We start from the raw sequence: 19679 nt of genomic DNA on the forward strand, positions 1-19679 counted from the left end.
CAATGCAATAGGCATTATTTCCCAATTTTTTTATGATAGGAAAGGTCTGATCTTCTTGTTTATGAGTTTAGAGTGATGTCAGTTGGTAATATGTTTTTCTTTAAGTGTACCATAACCAGGTCTCCAACCTTAAATTCAATAGCTCTTCTGTGTTTATCAGTTTTGGTTTTGTAAAAATTAGTAGTTGTTTCTAAATATTGGCAGACTTCTTCATGGATTTTCTTCACTCTTTCAGCCATAATATTCGCTTCAACACTTAAGTCTACTGAAATAGGTAATTTAGCAAGATTTAAAGTTAGTCTTGGTACTTGAGTATAGACTATTTCGAATGGGCATTTCCTCGTGGAACGATTTATCACGTTGTTGGAAGCAAATTCAGCCTGGACAAAAGTTAGATCCCAATGTCGGGGTTTGTCTCCACTTAAACATCTTAGGAGGTTGTGTTCTACTGGTAACATCGATTTGTCAATTCGTTTGAGGATGGCTCGTAGAGCTAAAAAGTATGTCAGTGTTGAAATGTTTCCATAAAAATTTCCATAAGTAGCTCATGAATTTGATGTCTCTATTGGATACAATGCTCTTTGGTATTCCATGTAATTGAACAATTCCCTAAAAAATAAGTTTGCAACGTTCAAAATTAGTCTTTTTGCAAGCCAAAAAACATGTCATTTTACTAAATCTATCAATAATGACCAAAACGGAATCATATCCTCTTTGAGTTCTAGATAAGCAAAGGACAAAATCCATTGAGAGGTCTTTCTAAATATTTTTTGGTATAGGTAAAGGAGAATAAAGTCCTTGGTTTGTGCTAGTACCTTTAGAACTTTGACAGTTAAGTAACACTTTTCTTTAATTGTGGTCCAAAAAAATTTTGAAGACAGTAAAGCAAAAGTCTTGTCCCTATCAAAAATGTCCAACTAAACCATTGAAATGTACTTCCTTTAAAAGTGATTCTCTAAGTGATGTGTGTAGTATACAAAGAGTTTCATTTCTAAAAAGAAAACCATAAAAATATGAAATCTTTTCCTTGAAGGTGGTTAGAATAGTTATACCATATAATCTTTATCAGTAGAGTATAAATCTTTTAAATGATTAAAAGAAATAATTTCACCTTGAAGGAGGGTGAGAAGTGTACCTTTCCTACTTAGTGTGTAACTAAAACTTGCAACATATTCTTCTCCCCAAGAAATTGGAACTTTGTAGAAAAGGTACACTTCTCACCCTCCTTCAAGGAGAAATTATTGTTCTTTAAACAAGATGTTAAAGGCGCTGCAATAGTACTAAAATTTTTAATGAATTTCCTGTAGAATGAAGCTAAGCCTTAAAAGCTTTGAATTTCTTTAATTGATTATGGTTGGGGCCAATCTAAGAGTACTTCTATCTTCTTAGAATCAACACTAATTCCTTCAAAACTTATTAGGAAGCCTAAAAAGTACAACTTCTCTTGAAGAAAAGAACATTTTTTAAATTAATATATAAAGCATTTTGGTGTAAAACAGAAAAAATAGTATGCAAATGGTCAAGATGGGAAGCATAAGTACAAATATAAATTAATATGTCATCGAAATAGATTACTACAAATTTATTGAAATAGGGAAGGAGAATTTGATTCATTAGTCTCATGAAAGTGCTCAGGGCATTGGATAGACCAAATGGCATGACTAGCCATTCAAAAAGTTCCTCATCTGTTTTGAAAGTTGTTTTTCACACATCTCCAAGTCGTATTCTAATTTGATGGTACCCATTTCTAAAGTATATTTTAGAAAAAATAGATGCTCCTCTTAATTAATCTAGTAAAGCTGATAATCTAGGAATAGAGAACCTATATTTGATTGTTATTTTGTTAATTGCCCTACTATCGACACATAGGTGCCATGAACCATCTTGTTTAGGTGCAAGTAAAGCTGAGACAATAAATGGGCTGATACTAGCTTGGATATGCCCTTTTCTAGGAGTTTGTGGATTTCATTATGTAAAATTTCATATTCTTTGGAGTTCATATGATAGTGGAGTAAATTAGGTAAGGTACTACTTGGAGTTAAATCTATGTGATGATGTATATTTCGAATGGGAGGTAAGTGTGTTGTTTTCTCTCAAAGAGAAGGAAATTCTTTTAGTAGTTGAGAGATTTGGGGGTCTACTAGATCATTATTAGGAGACTCAAAAGGAAATGTTTTAACTATAAAGGCTAAAATGGATTTGTCCTTAGAAAATAAAATATCTTTGCCCTGAGATAAGAGAAAAATTTACTTACTTGTTGATGGAGTTACCTTGTTTGGAATGACTTGCTTACTAATAACGGGCAAAAATACACGTTATCATAGTACTAAGTTATTAAACACTGTTGGATTGAATGATGAAAAATAATAAATTGCGTCCATTAAGCATAAAATCTATAATAGTGCGATCGCGTGTGTCAACGCATTGGAACTATTGATTTTTGTATTTTTTTTATGCAGAATATGCGTTAACGCATTGCAGAGATTGTGATCATAGGAATTTATCGGTCGTGCGCAACTTCACCGCAAGACTTTGCATTGATCATGCTCGCAAATATTCACCCAAGAAGAATCACCGCAACATGGTGGATGCATCCAGACGAAAGGACAATTAAGATCGATGGGACAGAAAGCTGACAACAGTCGGATCCAAATTAAGTTGGCGGCCGATAATGGTCACAAAGTACATCTAGCTTTATCGGTGAAAATTATCCGGTGCATCAATCAGGAATTAAAGTTGTCCCATCTGAACAACCAGAAAAGAGAAGCCGTCTTTCACCTTTTGAGGCCCTATAAATACAAAGTGCATTCTTTAGAGAAGGGGTTGAGCAGTTGATTAGTTCACCATTTTTAGTTCACGCCTTTGTCCATCGTATTCTTTCACGTTTTTAAGGCAGACGCGAGGAAAAAATTGTGCCAGTAGATCGTTCTGGCAAGCTTGGGAGAGCACCGGAAGCTACTAAGAGGGAGAGAGGGCCGACTCCTGCGGAAGTGAGAATATCTTTAGTTCAGAATAGAGGTTCCAGTGTAAAAAGCCTCGGTCAGCAAGGAATTGCTACCAGACTCTCTACTTTAACTGCCATTAGCATTTTGTACTTAACTTATATATAAGAATGGAATTTCTTTCTCTATATCTGTACACTCTCTATGATTCACGCATGAGTAGCTAAATTAGTTGAATGGGTTGAGAAACGTTTAGTTATTACAACGAGGGAATCTTCATTCTGTGTGATTATCTTGTTTATGTATGCTTCATTCGTGTATTAGAGATACTCGGGAGGGTAGTCTAAGGACAAGATCTAGACTTAGGAAGGTCAGATCAGAATCTAGGTTAGAACGCATAAACGGGAGATAGGCACTTAGGGATGAGCACTATTTGTTATCAACGCATCGCATGCATCTTAGCAATAAGATATGATTGTATGCGATCACCTTGCTTTCTTGCATTTTGCATCAACGCATAGGACAAGAGTAAAGACTTAGGAATAAGCTCTATGGACATTTTGCATGCAACACTTGCGTTCTAGATTTAGGAGCATTGCATTTACATTGGAAAATGACTTGCTGTGCATGGTAGTAACATGATCGCATAGTCTGACGCATTCCTAGGTAACGCTAGCTAAAGATCTTCTCAACCCGTTCATCGCATACTCATTGCATCTATCAATGCAACTTTGTTTCTCAACTCCACCGCATTTATGTATTTCTTTTTATCAATACAACAACAAACCAACCACTTCATTTATTTACCCGGTTACCGCAAAGTTTTCATAAGAAAATTATTAATGCAAACTATTTTCACAAGTCCCTGTGATCGACCCCGGACTTACCAAGAAACTCAGGGAAATTTACACTTGAATTCCGCTGAGAAAACTTGAGTGCACAACGTAATTCCACCAACGCATTTCATCCATATTTCCATTCAATAAAATAACACATCAAGTTTTTGGCGCCGTTGCCGGGGACTTCGGCAAAATAGTTTGTTAACGTTAGTTTTTTCTTATTTCTTTGTAGGACTCTCAATCTCTAGCGAATTACGACCCGGAGATTGTGAGAACTTTTAGAAGGAGACTGAGGAACCGCCAACAGCAACCACAATCTGATAAAGAAAAGATGTCGGAGTAGCCTAGGAATGAAGCACCAAACAACAACAATATCATTGCAAAACCAATTCTGTTGGCCAACGATCGCAATAGGCCCATTAGGGACTATGCATCGCCAAACCTTTATGATTTCTCTTCGGTAATCATGAGGTCTGCCTTAGACGAAAGTAGATTTGAAATGAAACCGTTGATGTTGCAGATGATCCAGGCTGCAAGTCAATTCGGAGGAAGGCGTGGCGAGGATTCGCACGCCCATCTCCGAAGTTTTATTGAAATCTGCAATACTTTTGTGTTACCGAATATCTCTACTGAGGAGGTTCGACTAACGCTGTTTCCATTTTCTCTCTGTGATCAAGCTAGAAAATGGGCTTACCCACTCGAATGAGGAGAGATCACTTCTTGGGAGCAGGTGGTGGAAAAGTTTATGAAGAAGTATTTCCCACCTACAGAGAATGCCAGACAAAGAAAGCTTATCACTAATTTTGAACAAGACATGGACGAATCGCTCAGTGATGCCTGGGCGAGGTTTAAAAGGTTGGTCTAAGATTGTCCGCATAATAGGCTGCCAGACTGCCTTCAGATAGAAATTTTCTACCACAGTTTGAATCCTGCTTCGCAGATCGCTGCCAATGCGGTAGCAGCTGGTGGTCTGCTTGACAAGACTTATAATGAGGCGAAGAATATCCTGGATCGCATCTCTAAGAATCATGAAGACTGGACGGAGAGCGACCAGAGATTAAGACTCAAAGATTCTAACGCAAATAACGGTGTTATTGTTTCACTGCAGAACCAAATGATCGCAATGATGATCTTGATCCAAGGAATGACGATCAACAGCCCAACACCACAAGATGGGCAAATCAACGCAATAAGTCAAAACACCGCAAGGTGTGTGACTTGTGGTGATGGGCATGCTATGGAGGATTGCCCACAAAACCCACAGTCTGTATATTTTGTAAAGAATAATCCTTTTCCCAACATCTATAACCCCAGGTGGAAAAACCACCCAACTTTGCTTGGAAGAATCCACAATAAAACTTTCAATCTGTGGTACAAAAAGAAGGACTACTAGGGTTCTTTCAATGCAGCAACGGTCAACAGAGCAACCAAGCAAGTAGCTCACAACAACCACTACAATCTTCTTCCCTAGAAGGCCTATTGAAGCAATATATAGAGAAAAATGAGACGGTACTTCAAAGTCAAGCCATCCGCAACCTTGAATTGCAAATGGGCTAGATTGCAAATGAACTCAAAAGTAAGGGCACTGTCAAGTTCAACCGAACTTCCATGCAACCCAGGGGGTTCAGGTAAGGAGCAATGTCAATTTGTGACATTGCGCAGTGGAAAGACTGTGGAGGGAGAAAAGAAGGAGCAGAACAGGTCAACCTCCATTGCAGTTGAACCGGAGATTACGGCAACACAAGAAGAAGAAAAAGAAAATGAAGCAGTAGAACCTGAGGTTGTATCAACCTCAAAGTCAAATGAAACGGGAACTGTGAGAATCCAATTACCACCTTTCCCTCAGAGGCTAAAAAAGAAGAAAAACGAAGAGGTACAGTACCAACGCTTCATGTCTATGCTTAAGAAATTACATGTTAACATTCCTTTCAGTGAAGCGATTGAGAAAATGCCTGCCTATGCCAAGTTTCTGAAGGACATGGTAACCAAGAAAAGAGGTGCTGGAAAATTTGCCACGGTGGCATTAACGCAAAGTTCCAAATCTATTATCCCATTAAAGATGAGCGATCCTGGGAGCTTCACCATTCCTTGCTCCATAGGAGAACTCTATATTGGGCAAGCCCTGTGTGATGCCACTGCCAATCTTTTGACAATTGAATGTGGGGGAGCTTGTGCCCACATCCGTAACTCTCTAGTTGGCTGACAGATCTCTAGTTCATCCAGAGGGTAAGGTGAAGGATGTGCTGATCACCATTGATAAATTTAGTTTGCCAGCTGACTTCATCATCTTGAATTATGAGGCCGATAAAGATGTGCCCATCATTTTGAGGCGACCTTTCCTATCAACAGGTTGTGCTCAAATTGAAGTGCACAAGGAAGAGATCACTTTGTGCATCAACGGACAGAAGCTCAAATTTAACATAATTTGCGCCATGAAATTTCCTGATGAGGAAGACCTGCCAGATTCAAAAGATGAATTGAATTTGATTGAAGCAGAAAAGTCTGATGAAGAGTATGAAGAAGAGGATGCCAACGCATCTGTAGCTGCCTGCAATGCGATAAGCAAAGACAAATAGAGAAGAAGATTCGATCGCAACGCAAGAAGAAGAGCTGAAGGAAGAAAGAAAAATAATGCAACCTTCTCTCATGGAACCACCAACCCTTGAACTAAAAACCCTACCAACACATCTGAAGTACGCATTTTTTGGGTAGAATGAGAAGCTATCGGTAACAATTTCCTCTGCGCTCAACGCATAACAAGAGAATGGGTTGATAAGAATTCTAAAGAAGTACGTGCGAGCAATCAGCTGAACACTTACTGACATCAGAGAAATTAGCCCCGTGTACTGCATACACCACATTCGTCTCGAAGACAACCACAAGGCAACTATTGAAAATCAACGCAGACTTAACTCTGCGATGAAAGAAGTCATCAAAAAGGAGATTATCAAATGGCTGGATGCGGGCATTATCTATCCCATCATCGATAGCACTTGGGTCAGCCCCGTGCAATGTGTGCCGAAGAAGGGCGGAATGACGGTAGTCCCTAATGAGAAAAATGAATTAATACCGCAGAGGACCATCACTGGATGGCGCATCTGTATGGACTACCGCAAATTGAATGCGGCCACAAAGAAGAATCACTTCCCTCTGCATTTATTGATCAAATACTGGACAGACTAGCAAGGAATGATTTTTACTACTTCTTGGATGGATATGTCGGGTACAATCAAATCATGATAGCTCTTGAAGACCAAGACAAGACCACATTCACCTGTCCATATGGAACATTCACTTTTCGTCGCATGCCGTTTGGCCTCTGCAATGCATCAGGCACGTTCCAAAGGTACATGATGGCGATCTTTTCAGATTTTCTCGAGGACTCAGTAGAAATATTTATGGATGACTTCTCCATTTATGGGAATACTTATGAAGTCTGCTTGGCCAATTTGGAGAAAATTCTAAAAAGATGTGAAGAGATGAACCTGGTGCTTAATTGGGAAAAATATCACTTCATGGTGACAGAGGGTATAGTGTTGGGGCACAAGGTCTCTAGAGAAGGGTTGGAGGTGGACAAAGCAAAGATTGATGCAATTGAAAATCTTCCACCTCTAACCAACGTGAAGACAGTACGAAACTTCCTGGGGCATGCCGGATTCTACAGACGATTCGTTAAAGACTTTTCTAAGATAGCAAGACCATTGAGTGTGTTACTAGAGGCAGACAGAAAGTTCGAATTTGACAACAATTGCCTTAATGCATTTCGAATTTTAAAGGATGCGCTGATTACCGCACCCGTCTTAATTGTGCTGGATTGGACACTGCCGTTCGAAATCATGTGCGATGCAAGCGGGTATGCGATGGGAGCTGCATTAGTGCAAAAGAAGAAAACAATTTTGCATCTCATCGCATATGCAAGTAAAACCTTGAACCCTGCTCAACTTAATTACACCACCACTGAAAAAGAGCTCTTGGCTGTGATTTTTGCGTTGGAAAAATTCTGGGCATACTTGTTGGAAACCAAGGTACTCATTCATACTGATCACTCGGCAATCAAATATTTGATAACAAAGAAGGACACAAAGTCGAGATTGATCAGATGGGTTCTCCTTCTTCAAGAATTTGATATCGAGATAATTGATCGAAAGGGGATAGAGAATAAAGTTGTGGATCACTTGTCCAGGCTGGAGAATTCTGAAGTTGACCGCAATGAATCTGAAGTGAGTGTCGTGTTCCCGGACAAGCAGCTGTTTCGCATAGAAGAACTGCCATGGTATGCGGACATTGTTAACTATTTGGTCTGTGAACAATTTCTTAAAGATTACACCTACCACCAACGGAAGAAGCTCAAGAATGAATGCAGACACTACTATTGGGATGAGCCGAATCTGTATAAAAGAGGTGCAGACCAAATCATTTGATTATGCGTACCGGATGCTGCTCAACAACGCATAATGTCACAGTGCCACGATTCACCTTATGGAGGGCACTTTGAGGACAATGAATTGCAGCCAAAGTCTTACAAAGTGGATTCTTCTGACCTTCGTTATTTAAGGATGCTGCTGACTACACAATGAAATGTGATCGATATCAACGCACTGGCAACATTTCATGGAAGAATGCAATGCCGATGAATACTATCTTGGAGCTAGAACTATTTGATGTATGGGGGATTTATTTCATGGGACCATTCCCTCATTCAAATAGTAAGCACTATATTCTATTAGTCGTTGACTATGTCTCCAAGTGGGTAGAGGCAATTGCATGTGTCGCAAGTGATGTGGCATTAGTCTCTCAGTTCCTGAAGAAAAATATTTTCACGCGTTTTGGCATTCCCCGTGCCATCATAAGTGATAAAGGATCGCACTTTTTCAACCACCATATAAAGAAGTTGTTGCGCAAATACAATATCCTTCACAAAGTGGCCACCGAATATCATCCGCAAACAAATGGCCAGGCTGAAGTTTCCAACCGTGAAATTAAATTGATACTTGAAAATGTAGTAAAACCTTCACAGAAGGATTGGGCAGTGAAGCTTGATGATGCATTGTGGGCATACTGGACTGCAGTTAAAACACCAATAGGTATGTCCCCCTATGCGTTGGTATTCGGCAAAGTGTGTCACTTGCCCTTGGAGCTGGAATATAAAGTATTGTGGGCGATCAAGAAACTGAATTTTGATTTGGAGAAGGCAGGGGAAGCGCAGAAAATGTAATTGGTCGAGCTAGAAGAATGGAGGAACAACACATATGAAAATGCGAAAATTTATAAGGAGCGCACCAAGCGCTGACACGATCAACGCATATGCGACAAGAACCTCCAAGTCGGGCAAAAAGTCTCTCTTCAATTCGAGATTGCGGCTCTTCCCGAGAAAATTAAAATCACGCTGGTCCAGTCCCTTTATCATCAAGGAAATATTTCCACATGGTGCGGTGGAACTGATCACCGAGGATGGCAGTTGAACATTTAAAGTTAATGGACAACGGATATAGGCTTATTGTGGATGAGATTTCCAGCCAGACAAGCCCTCCGCAAAGTGGGAAAACCCGAGCTACTCCTTACTCAACTCTTGAACATTTAACTCTTCGTCATTTTGCTATTATCAGTTTTTCATTTCTTTCAAAAAAGAAAAAAAAAAAACTCTTGTTGTTTTGTTTAAAATCAGTTAACCCTCTCTTTGTTTGTTTATAATAATTAAGGCAAGGATTGTGGAGATCTCACTACATTACTGCAATCCGCAGAAGCAAGGATCGCCGTAACGATGGATGCGTCAACCCAATGCAAGTGACAATGCAAATTTGGGGGTGTACTCTTCCTTATCTTCATTTCAAATTTTGCGCTATCACATTGCATTTTACTTTTCAAAGTTTTATCATCGCATCTTTTTATTACCGCAATCATTTAACAAGTAGATAAATTTAGTAGTTTACCGCATTCTATTTCTTTGCCAAGTAAGATTTCAATGATAAAAAATATGCTTCTATTTCTTTCGTATATATTAGAGTCAACTAAATCTTAAAATAGTCACCTCATAAAATATTTCTAGAAGTTGGGGGTTTGCTAGCTTTCTTTCAAACTTTCTTTACAATGCATTCTAGAACATCGCATAACTTATTTTCATCTTTGGCAATGGGGACATTGCCGCATTTTAAATTTGAGGGTGGAATTTACTTTCGACCTTGCTATGTTTTTTCAAAAAAAAAAAAAAAAAAAAAAAACAACTCCACTGTCAATGCAAAGGAGAAACCCATGTTGATAAGAGTTAAGTTGTGAAAGGCACTTACCCGTAGTTGGATGTTCACATGACACACGTGGGGGCAAGCCAAAATGAAAGTAAGTTACCAGGATCAACGCATAAATCGATGACCGCAACTCCAATGCCAAATCAGTATGAGTTTAGTCTGAGAAAGAGTGCATTGTTCGTAGTTGGATGTCCGCATGACACTCGTGGAGGCAAGCCAAAACGAAGGCAAGGCACTTGGATCAGCGCAAGGTTAGAAAAAAAAATAGCAATAAAGAAAATTTTTATGCAAGGATAAATCTTTTGCCACCCCGGTAGAAAATTTTGTTTTTAAAATAGATCATGCGATGTTCCGGAATTTTGTAAAGTCCTTTTGAAAGTTAAACTTGCAGTCCCTAGGTCTTAGAAATATTTTAAGAGTAGACTTGAATAAGACTGAAGAAAATTCTAGTATATAGGATTTGAATTAAGTATCCTTGAGAAATATAGGAAAAGAACTTTGCAGTGGACTTGCTAAAGGAATCTTTAGCTTATGTTTAAGGACAAGCATTGTTTAAATTTGGGGGTGTGATAACGGGCAGAAATGCACGTTATCATAGTGCTAAGTTATTAAACAATATTGGATTGCGTTGATGAAAAATGATAAATTGCGTCCATTAAGCATAAAATCTATAATAGTGTGATCGCGTGCGTCAACGCATTAGAACTATTGATTTTTGTATTTTTTATGCAGAATATGCGCTAACGCATTGCAAAGATTTCCGTCATAGGAATTCATCGGTCGAGCGCAACTTCACCGCAAGACTTTGCATTGATCATGCTCGCAAATATTCACCCAAGAAGAATCACCGCAACATGGTGGACGCATCCGGACGAAAGGACAATTAAGATCGATGGGACAGAAAGATGACAGCAGTCGGATCCAAATTAAGTTGATAACGGTCACAAAGTACATCTAGCTTTATCGGTGACAATTATCCGACACATCAATCAGGAATTAAAGCTGTCACATCTGAACAACCAGGAAAGAGAAGCTGCCTTTCATCTTTTGATGTCCTATAAATACCAAGTGCATTCTTCAGATAAGGGGTTAAGCAGTTGATTAGTTCACCATTTTTAGTTCATGCCTTTGTCCATAGTATTCTTTCACCTTTTTAAGGCGGATGCAAGGAAGAAGTTGTGTCGGTAGATCGTTCCGGCAAGCTTGGGAGAGCACCGGAAGCTACTAAGAGGGAGAGAGGGCCGACTCCTGCAGAAGTGGGAATATCTTTAGTTCAGAATAGAGGTTTCAGTGTAAAAAGCCTCGATCAGCAAGGAATTGCTACCAGACTCTCTACCTTAACTTCCATTAGCATTTTGTACTTAACTTATATATAAGAATGGAATTTCTTTCTCTATATCTGTTCACTCTATGTGATTCACGCATGGGTAGCTAAATTAGTTGAATGGGTTGAGAAGCGTTTAGCTATTACAACGAGGGAATCTTCATTCTGTGTGATTATCTTGTTTATGTATGCTTCATTCGTGTATTAGAGATACTCGGGAGGGTAGTCTAAGGACAGAACCTAGACTTGGGAAGGTCAGATCAGAATCTAGGTTTGGGAGAACCAGATTAGAACGCATAAACGGGAGATAGGCACTTAGGGATGAGCACTATTTGTTATCAACGCATCGCATGCATCTTAGCAATAAGATATGATTGTATGCGATCACCTTGCTTTCTTGCATTTTGCATCAACGCATAGGACAAGAGTAGAGACTTAGGAATAAGCTCTATGGACATTTTGCATGCAACACTTGGATCCTATATTTAGGAGCATTGCATTTACATTGGAAAATGACTTGCTGTGCATGGTAGTAACATGATCGCATAGTCTGACGCATTCCCAAGTAACGCTAGCTAAAGATCTTCTCAACCCCTTCATCGCATACTCATTGCATCTATCAACGCAACTTTGTTTCTCAACTCCGCCACATTTATTTATTTCTTTTTATCAACACAACAACAAACCAACCACTTTATTTATTTACCCGGTTACCACAAAGTTTTCATAAGAAAATTATCAACGCAAACTATTTTCACAAGTCTCTATGATCGACCCTGGACTTACTAGGAAACTCAGGGGAATTTACACTTGAATTCCGCTGAGGAAACTTGAGTGCACAACGTAATTCCACCAATACATTTCATCCATATTTCCATTCAATAAAATAACACATCACTTACCAAGGGGAAGGAGGACAACCTTCTTTCCCATCCAACTGAACTCATACATATTGTCCCGACCATTATGAAATGCTTTATTGTCATATTGCCACGGCTCGAAGAGTATATGGCACACGTCCATCTCGACGACATCATAAAGGATTTGGTCTTGGTATAGATTCCCAATAGATAAAGGCATAATACAAATCTCTTTTATAGTCGTTTCCCCTTTCTTTATGATCCAATTGACTTTGTATGGTTGGGGTGTGGTTCAGCTGTAAGATTGAGTGCATTGATCAGCTTCTTGAAAATAATGTTTTATGTGTTGCCGCTGTCAATGATCACTTGGCACATTTTCCCATTAATTGTGCATCAAGTGCGAAAAAGGGCATGTCTCTGAGAGTGATTTTTAGACTTTAGAGTGATTGACACTCTTTGGAGTACGCAAGAGAGCTGGTCACCATCATCCGATTGAACATTAGCAAGATCATCAGTATCATCCTCATTGCAGTCGGTTTCACAAGTACATCATCTTCTTGGATTGTCAAAGTTCTTTGTTGGGCACACTCATTGGAAAGGTGGCCTTGTTGACCAGATCTAAAACACTTTTCAAGAGTTGCTCGTTGATAGGGGTTGGGATTCTTTTTGGAGGTGCTTCCATTCACACTTATGTTGCTTGGCTGTTTAATAGGAGTATCCTCCTTTTTGTTTTATTTAGTTGTCAACTGTCCAGAGGTGTTTTGTCGTGGCTGGTCTGTGGAAGTTCTTTTGAAGAGTTGTTGTTGTTAGCTCTCCTAAGGTTGGCTCATTTGATAAGTTTTTGGGTGGCTTGGGCTCGGAGTTCTCTTCGATTATTATGCTAAAGAAATTGCATCAGCCAAGTAAACCACGGGATGTAATTTTACAATTTCTTTGATTTCCTTATGAAGGCCAAGAACAAATCTTGATACCAGCTGCTGCTCAGTTTTTGGTAAGTTATTTCGGGCACCAAGGCGATGAAACTCTTCAGTGTAATCAAAGACTGATTGGTCCCCTTGTTTACATGCTTGATATTGGTTGTAGAGCCTTTTTTGGTAATTCAACGGAAGAGACCTCTTCTTCATCAACTTTAACAACTTCGGCTAAGAACATATTGGAGTTTTTCCATAGTAACGACGATTGGTTTCAAGTTGATCCCACCAAGTCGATGCATCTCTTTGAAACTTGAATGCTACAAGTTTAACTTTCTTGTCATCTGGAATGTTAGCATATTCGAAGAAGTTTTCTACCTTTGAAGCCCAATCGAGAAATTCTTCTAATTCCATACGTCCATCAAAACTAGGGAGGTCACTTTTCATCTTGTATTCGGGGTTGTCTCGATGGAATTGTTGTCTTCCTCGATTGAAACTCAATCTCTCTTATATTCCACGAAATAGTTCTCTCCTTCACTTGAAGAATCAGAATATTGCATCATAAAACTCCCTCCATGAAGTTCTTGAGGTCTGGATCTTGCTTGGTATAGATTTCTTGGGGCTGTAATTCTGTTTGTTTGGTTTCTTGATGAAACACTTTATTGATCTTGGCTTTACCATAGTTTCTTTATTGTTCTTGCTTATCAAACACGGCAAGATCTTCCCTTTTCTCCTTGTTCATGCCAGAATCTTGAGGTTCTTGAATCTTAATTCCACTTATGTTTGGTGTGTTATCATGTTCTTGATTGCCTCATTCGATTTGGAAATTCATTTGACTCAAAACTTGGGCCAGCATGGAACATAACTCACCCATTTCACCTCTCATCTCGCCAAGAGACTTCTCTACAACTGATACTTGGGCCTCCACTGCCTTGGTTGAAGAGGATGCTTCCATATCCATTGAGATTGAGATCCAAGAAGAATTCATGTTGGATCAACGCTCTAATACCACTTGATGTAATTTTTTTGCTCCAAGAATGCAAGAGTTCTTTATTAATGAATAGAAAGAATGGCCATAGGCCTAGTTATACCAAAAAGGTCAACTACACAATTGGTCACCAAGACTAGTTACCTAACTGACCGGTTACTAACAAGCTTTAACCAATTAGACTAATTTATAAAACAATCAAATGCTTAACAATATATTTAATTAATCAGCAACTTAAAAGAGTATAACTCTTCTTCTACATCACTTATTATAAGGCAAATGACATTATGATGCCATTATTGCATGGAAGAAAACAATAAATTGAATTACATAAAGATGGATGACATTTTGTTCTTTACTTAGTTTTGCTTTTATTTTTAAATTTTTTAAAAAAACATTAAATATCATTCTAATTCTTCAAATTTTCAAATTTCTTCTAGATTTTCATGTTCATTTTTATCCAAAAAAAAACTTCCAAATTTGTATTATTTTAGTCATTACCTTCAAATAGTCCATTTTTAGCCTCTAGAATTTTCTTTAAACGGTCATTGTAATCTTTGAAAAAAAAGAAGAAAAAAGGACTTTAAAAAAACTATCCAACTGTATTTACCACCACCTCTATTAAAACAGTATTTAAAAAAAAAAATTGTATTGACAAACCACTTCTCAGAATGAATTTGTCAAAAGAAATGTTAAATTTCTGAAACTCTCTTCAAAGCTCAAATCTTAAAAGTACAAAAATTCTTTTAAGATTTCAACTTAAAAAAACGAACTCCACTTTTTCAAATCAGGCACAGACGTCAAAATGGATCAACTACTACTAGATATTGAACTACATCAACATCAAATCTATATCAACAAATTCTACCGAACCCATTTTTCCAGGAACCTGGTACAAACAAATTGACAATTACTATAATGGAAAGATTAGAATTAGAATTATTTTCCCAACTAAATTGGATTTTAGGAAAAAACCAAAAGAAAAAAGGGATTATTACGGAAACAGACACTATCGTTATTTCAATCCTTGTTTTGGTGGGTCGGTTGAACACACGCGGTGTCTTCTTGATTCGCAACGACGATCTCGAAATTATGATTTCATCCTTCGCTTTTTGTATGTTCGCTACCGATTCCTTCAGCCTCCCATGCTTACAAAAATCTCGCCCCACTTCATTGCTCTCTTCCTCTTCTCTTTCGACTACAGTGAAGTTGATCCTAGGTAATGCTTCTCTCCCATTTCATCTGTAATTTGAGTGTTTCTGTTAATATATCTCGTTTTTTTCAGCCGGATCATCGACTTCTGTGGTGATTGAATTGTTATCGATTTTTGTTTGAATTTTGTTTTGGACTTCACTGCTTTCCAGTTTCGTATGGTTGTTACGGCTTACGAGTTAAAACTCATCGCTGAGATTTTTATGGTTTTGATGGCTGTCTTTGATATCATTGCCATTTCTCATTACTTATCGTTGAATAGAAAGAAAAAAAATTATGTTGATTTCTGGAACAAAAACAGGTCACTGATTGATAGTTATCTGTTTTTTGTTTGATTTTTTTTTTTTTTTTTTTTTTGAACTTATTTTGGCACGCTGAAGTTTAAAGATACCAGAAGTTGTACTTTACTACTTTCCAGTTTTCATGGTAGCTGCAGCTGTGAGTTATAACTCATACGCTGTGGTTTTTTTAGTTCAATGTTCGCTACTGGATATCGTTAAAGCTCCTTGTTGTTTACTGTTTAGTCGAAAGTATTAGGAATAGGAATACAACTAAAGTTCCACACTTACTAGATAAGAGGATGATTATGGGTATAAGTGAGGACAACTGTTTCTAGTGCTATAAGGCCTTTTGCAAAATTCAGGGTAAAATTGTTCAGCTTGAAAGCTCAGGGATCCAAATGCAATCTAAACCAAACTTAATGACCAAAAGTTTAATTTTTTTTAAACTAAGTGTCAACTTATTTAAGAATGTTGAAGGTTAGCATTGATCTTCTCTCTCAACTTCGGTCACCGGGACTTATTTTTTGTCTTTCAGATAGTTCCATTTTGCTTTTGTGCATTTGACGTATTCGTTAACTATTACTTTGATGAATATATTCGAAAGGGAAATTTACTTTAGTTTATTTTCTTGATTAGTATCCAATTTTACCAGTTCTTTCAGTTGTTCTGATAACCTTCATTGGATTTGAGTTCAGTTAACACAAAACAATGGTGAAAGCTGTAGCTGTTCTTGAGAGCAATCGGGGAGTCAGTGGAACTGTCTTCTTTAGCCAAAATGACAATGGTAGCTCAAATCTGAGTTCAAAATCTAAATGCTTACAGATTCTTTTGTTCTATTTTTATTGTAGTTCTTAGTTTTTCCCTTATATTTTTCAGGTCCAACTACGGTTACAGGAAATATTTCTGGCCTTAAGGCAGGGCTTCATGGCTTCCATGTTCATGCCTTTGGGGACACAACAAATGGTTGCTTATCAACTGGTACATTCTCATGAGTCACCCTCTTAGTTCCTCAATGTTAGATTCCGAGTGTCTATTGCAACTCTCAAGACATTATAACTCCACTAGCAAGCAAATTGGTTGCGCAGGGCCACATTTCAATCCTGAAGGCAAAGACCATGGTGCCCCACATGATGAGAATCGTCATGTTGGTGATCTTGGAAATTTGGTTGCCGGGGATGATGGTCTGTTTAGTGCTATTCCGCAATGCTTTTCATTTTCTCCCTTAAGTAAAACTTTAGGTAAAACTACCTTTTTAGTCCGAGTTTTGAAGAATAAATGTCTTTGATCCTTGAATTTTTGAAACATACCTTTTTACTCCTCAAACTTTTTAGAATAGGTGCATTTGATCCTTTAGTTTTCAAAATGTATCTTCTTAGTCCCCAAGGTTTTAAGAATGGGTTTAGAAGGTCCCTTAAGTATTTTTTATTTTTATTTTATATAATTATATGGCATTTTGAATTACAAAAATAAGTTTAAAAAATATTTTTAGAGAGAAGAGGTACCTTTTTTCAAATTATTTTTTTAATTTAAACTAATAATAATAAGAAATTATTGCGGGCCTTTTAAAACCTATTTTTAAAAATTCAGAGACTAAAAAAGTACATTTTAAAAACTTTGAGACCAAATGTACCTATTCTAAAAAATTCGGGGACTAAAAAGGTACATTTTGAAACGATTTAAACGCACATATTCTTCCAAATTCGGAGACTAAAAAGGTCTAAATTTTAGTTAACTGGACCCTAAATGATTAGCCCCTCCAAAATGCATAACACTGTATTCCTTCAAGGAATCTAGCTGCCTCTCCACCCTCCTATTGAATGATGACAATATTTCAATACATATCATTGAACATGTTAAAGCTGTTCAAGCACCCTGTCTTTTCCTTTTTGAGGATTAATTTGACACAATTGTAAATATTGTTATGTCTATTGTACAGGTACTGCTACTTTTTCTATTGTTGACAAGCAGGTTTGGACAATTTTATTGTTTATTTGGATATTTCACGATCTCTACTAGAAATCTCAATTAGTAAGCATTACGTCTTTCTATGTTATGCAGATTTCTCTCGTCGGACCAAATTCTGTTCTTGGAAGGTCTATTGTTGTCCATGCAGATCCTGATGATCTTGGCAGGGGTAACTTTATAAATCTTCGTTTCTGTATTAAAATCCGACACATTTTAACTCTATCACAGCTAGTCTAATCATTCAAAGATTAAAAGGATTGACCTAAAGAAGTTAACCTACAATTGCATTAATTGTAACCATGCTTCACTTTCGCATTGGTATTAATTTCATCTTCTTTGAATTCAGTGATATCCTTTCGGGGTTCTCATTTTTCACTTTGTACATGCAAAATATCCATTTTCGTCACATTTGTAGCACTAATTTTATTTGAATCTTAAATCAAGATATGATTTCATTTAATGTGCTGGAAGTATCAATCTTTGAAATATTTGTTTCCCTCCAATTTCTTGTAAGCCTCCCTTTTAGTTTTGGCTTTGTTGGTCAAGTAGGTGACATCCATCAGGATACCAAATGAAGAAATCTGAAGCATAATCCGTGAACTGTTATGATCTTTTGTCTGCAGGTCAAACCGAACTTAGCCTGACCACCGGCAATGCGGGTGAGAGAATAGGTTGTGGTAAGTTACATAATCATACCAATTCTTCACATTGCCATGTTTGCCATAAGAAGGCATAGGATATATTCCGTATAGAAGAATCTCTCATGTTTACGTGTTCAATCCCGCATTTATCTCTATCATCAGGTGGATGTCATTATAATTAGTTGATTTAAGAATATTCACTTTTTATACTCTTGACAAACATACAGCTCTAAATAATAGTTCTTCTAATAATGATACATATTTAATACCAGCAATATTTGATGAAGTTGTTTAGACATTAGTGCCTTTTCTCATAGGTTTGGGTTCGGTTTGTGATATTATTATGGTTAAAATATCATTGTTTCATTTTATTGTTAGTCCTTTTATTTTCAATGGATCTTACTAGCCGCTTCTTGTTCTTATTAAAAAAGAAGATTTCCAACAAGCATTCCCTTTATAATTTTGAAAATTATTAATATTATCAAATGAATCTCGATTGAAAAAAAAAAAAAAAAAAAAAAAAAAAAAAAAAAAAAAAAAAAAAAGATAAAGATAAGATATTTTTTATATCCGTGAGTATCTGGACCAATTTGCATACATCTCGACTAATTTCACAAGATAACTTATTTGACCCTACAACATTTGGGTTTCAAAGAAACTCGTAGAATATTAAGTCTTACGTAGATGGTTATCATGGTCCTTTATCAAGGGATCTTTCAAATAAAGATTTATTCAAAGTATAAGTATTTACCTTTTGTATATAGACCCCGGTTTTGCTGGTTTTAAAAGTGATTTGCTATACAGCATACTCTACCTGTAGTTTTTTTTAGCTTTGCACAAACAGAGTTGGCACCTTGGATATAGTGGTGTATCGATCGTGACATTTTGTGGGACAAATCTGTTATTAAATACAGGAGGCTGAACTTTTCCGTAGACTTAAACATGTATCATTTGTGGTTCTTGCAGGCGTTATTGGGCTGCAAGAGTGAAGTACACTTTAACTTCCATGGTTTGTGATGACTGATGAAGTACAGTTTATGCAAAGCTATATTTTGTTTTGGAACATCTATGTTGTGGTTAAAATAAGATGGCTTCAAGTCGTGTATCAGAAGTAGTCAAAGCAAAATGACAGTAGTATTGGCATAACTTTTGTATATAGAAGTCTTCGTCCTAGTTGTATTTTTAGAAAGTCGTAGTTGTATTTTTAGGGGGGAAAAAAGTATTTTATCAGATGTAAATGAAATTAGAATTAAGCGCTGTTCTCTCTCAAGGTATTAGAAAAAAAATTAATAGTTTCAATATTTTATCAACCTCTTCAAGACAATATATATATTTGCCCAATCATTTGACATGGCAATTCATTCGAAATTAATTCAATAGATATGTTAAAATAACATTATGTTTTTACACAAGTTGAAACATAGGAATAGTCACTGCTGAGAATATTATTTATTTTAGTAAAATATGACCGACA

At 37.2% G+C, this 19679-nt stretch overlaps 1 protein-coding gene and 1 non-coding gene across 3 annotated transcripts; one reads left to right on the plus strand and one right to left on the minus strand.

The window, feature by feature from the left end:
- Positions 1-4559: 4559 nt before the first annotated feature.
- LOC120080670 (small nucleolar RNA R71) lies at positions 4560-4666 on the minus strand. The gene has a single exon (XR_005482620.1). It is a non-coding gene; the product is annotated as a small nucleolar RNA R71 (small nucleolar RNA).
- Positions 4667-14989: 10323 nt separating this feature from the next.
- On the plus strand, positions 14990-19509 carry LOC120080005 (superoxide dismutase [Cu-Zn] 1-like). Of its 2 annotated transcripts, none has more exons than XM_039034517.2 (8): positions 14990-15325; positions 16295-16383; positions 16476-16577; positions 16685-16837; positions 17536-17567; positions 17658-17733; positions 18188-18241; positions 19172-19509. In XM_039034517.2, exons 2-8 carry the CDS (start codon positions 16308-16310, stop codon positions 19192-19194), a joined length of 516 nt encoding a protein of 171 aa, XP_038890445.1. In that variant the 5' UTR covers positions 14990-15325; positions 16295-16307; the 3' UTR covers positions 19195-19509. The 2 variants fall into 2 exon arrangements, with proteins under 2 accessions (XP_038890445.1, XP_038890446.1); XM_039034518.2 differs by having other exon boundaries at positions 15068-15325; positions 16685-16780.
- The last annotated feature ends 170 nt before the right edge of the window (positions 19510-19679 follow it).

Source organism: Benincasa hispida, chromosome 6 (genome assembly GCF_027475165.1).
Source record: "Benincasa hispida cultivar pf3 chromosome 6, pf3_genome.v1.1, whole genome shotgun sequence".
NCBI classification, from domain to species: domain Eukaryota; kingdom Viridiplantae; phylum Streptophyta; class Magnoliopsida; order Cucurbitales; family Cucurbitaceae; genus Benincasa; species Benincasa hispida.

What these genes read in the sequence shown, in the direction of transcription:
- LOC120080005 (XM_039034517.2), top strand. Translation starts at nt 16,308, where the DNA reads ATGGTGAAAGCTGTAGCTGTTCTTGAGAGCAATCGGGGAGTCAGTGGA. An exon ending in TCCTGATGATCTTGGCAGGG is followed by an intron (nt 17,734 to 18,187) that starts GTAACTTTATAA and finishes TTTTGTCTGCAG; the next exon opens with GTCAAACCGAACTTAGCCTG. An exon ending in GGGTGAGAGAATAGGTTGTG is followed by an intron (nt 18,242 to 19,171) that starts GTAAGTTACATA and finishes TGGTTCTTGCAG; the next exon opens with GCGTTATTGGGCTGCAAGAG.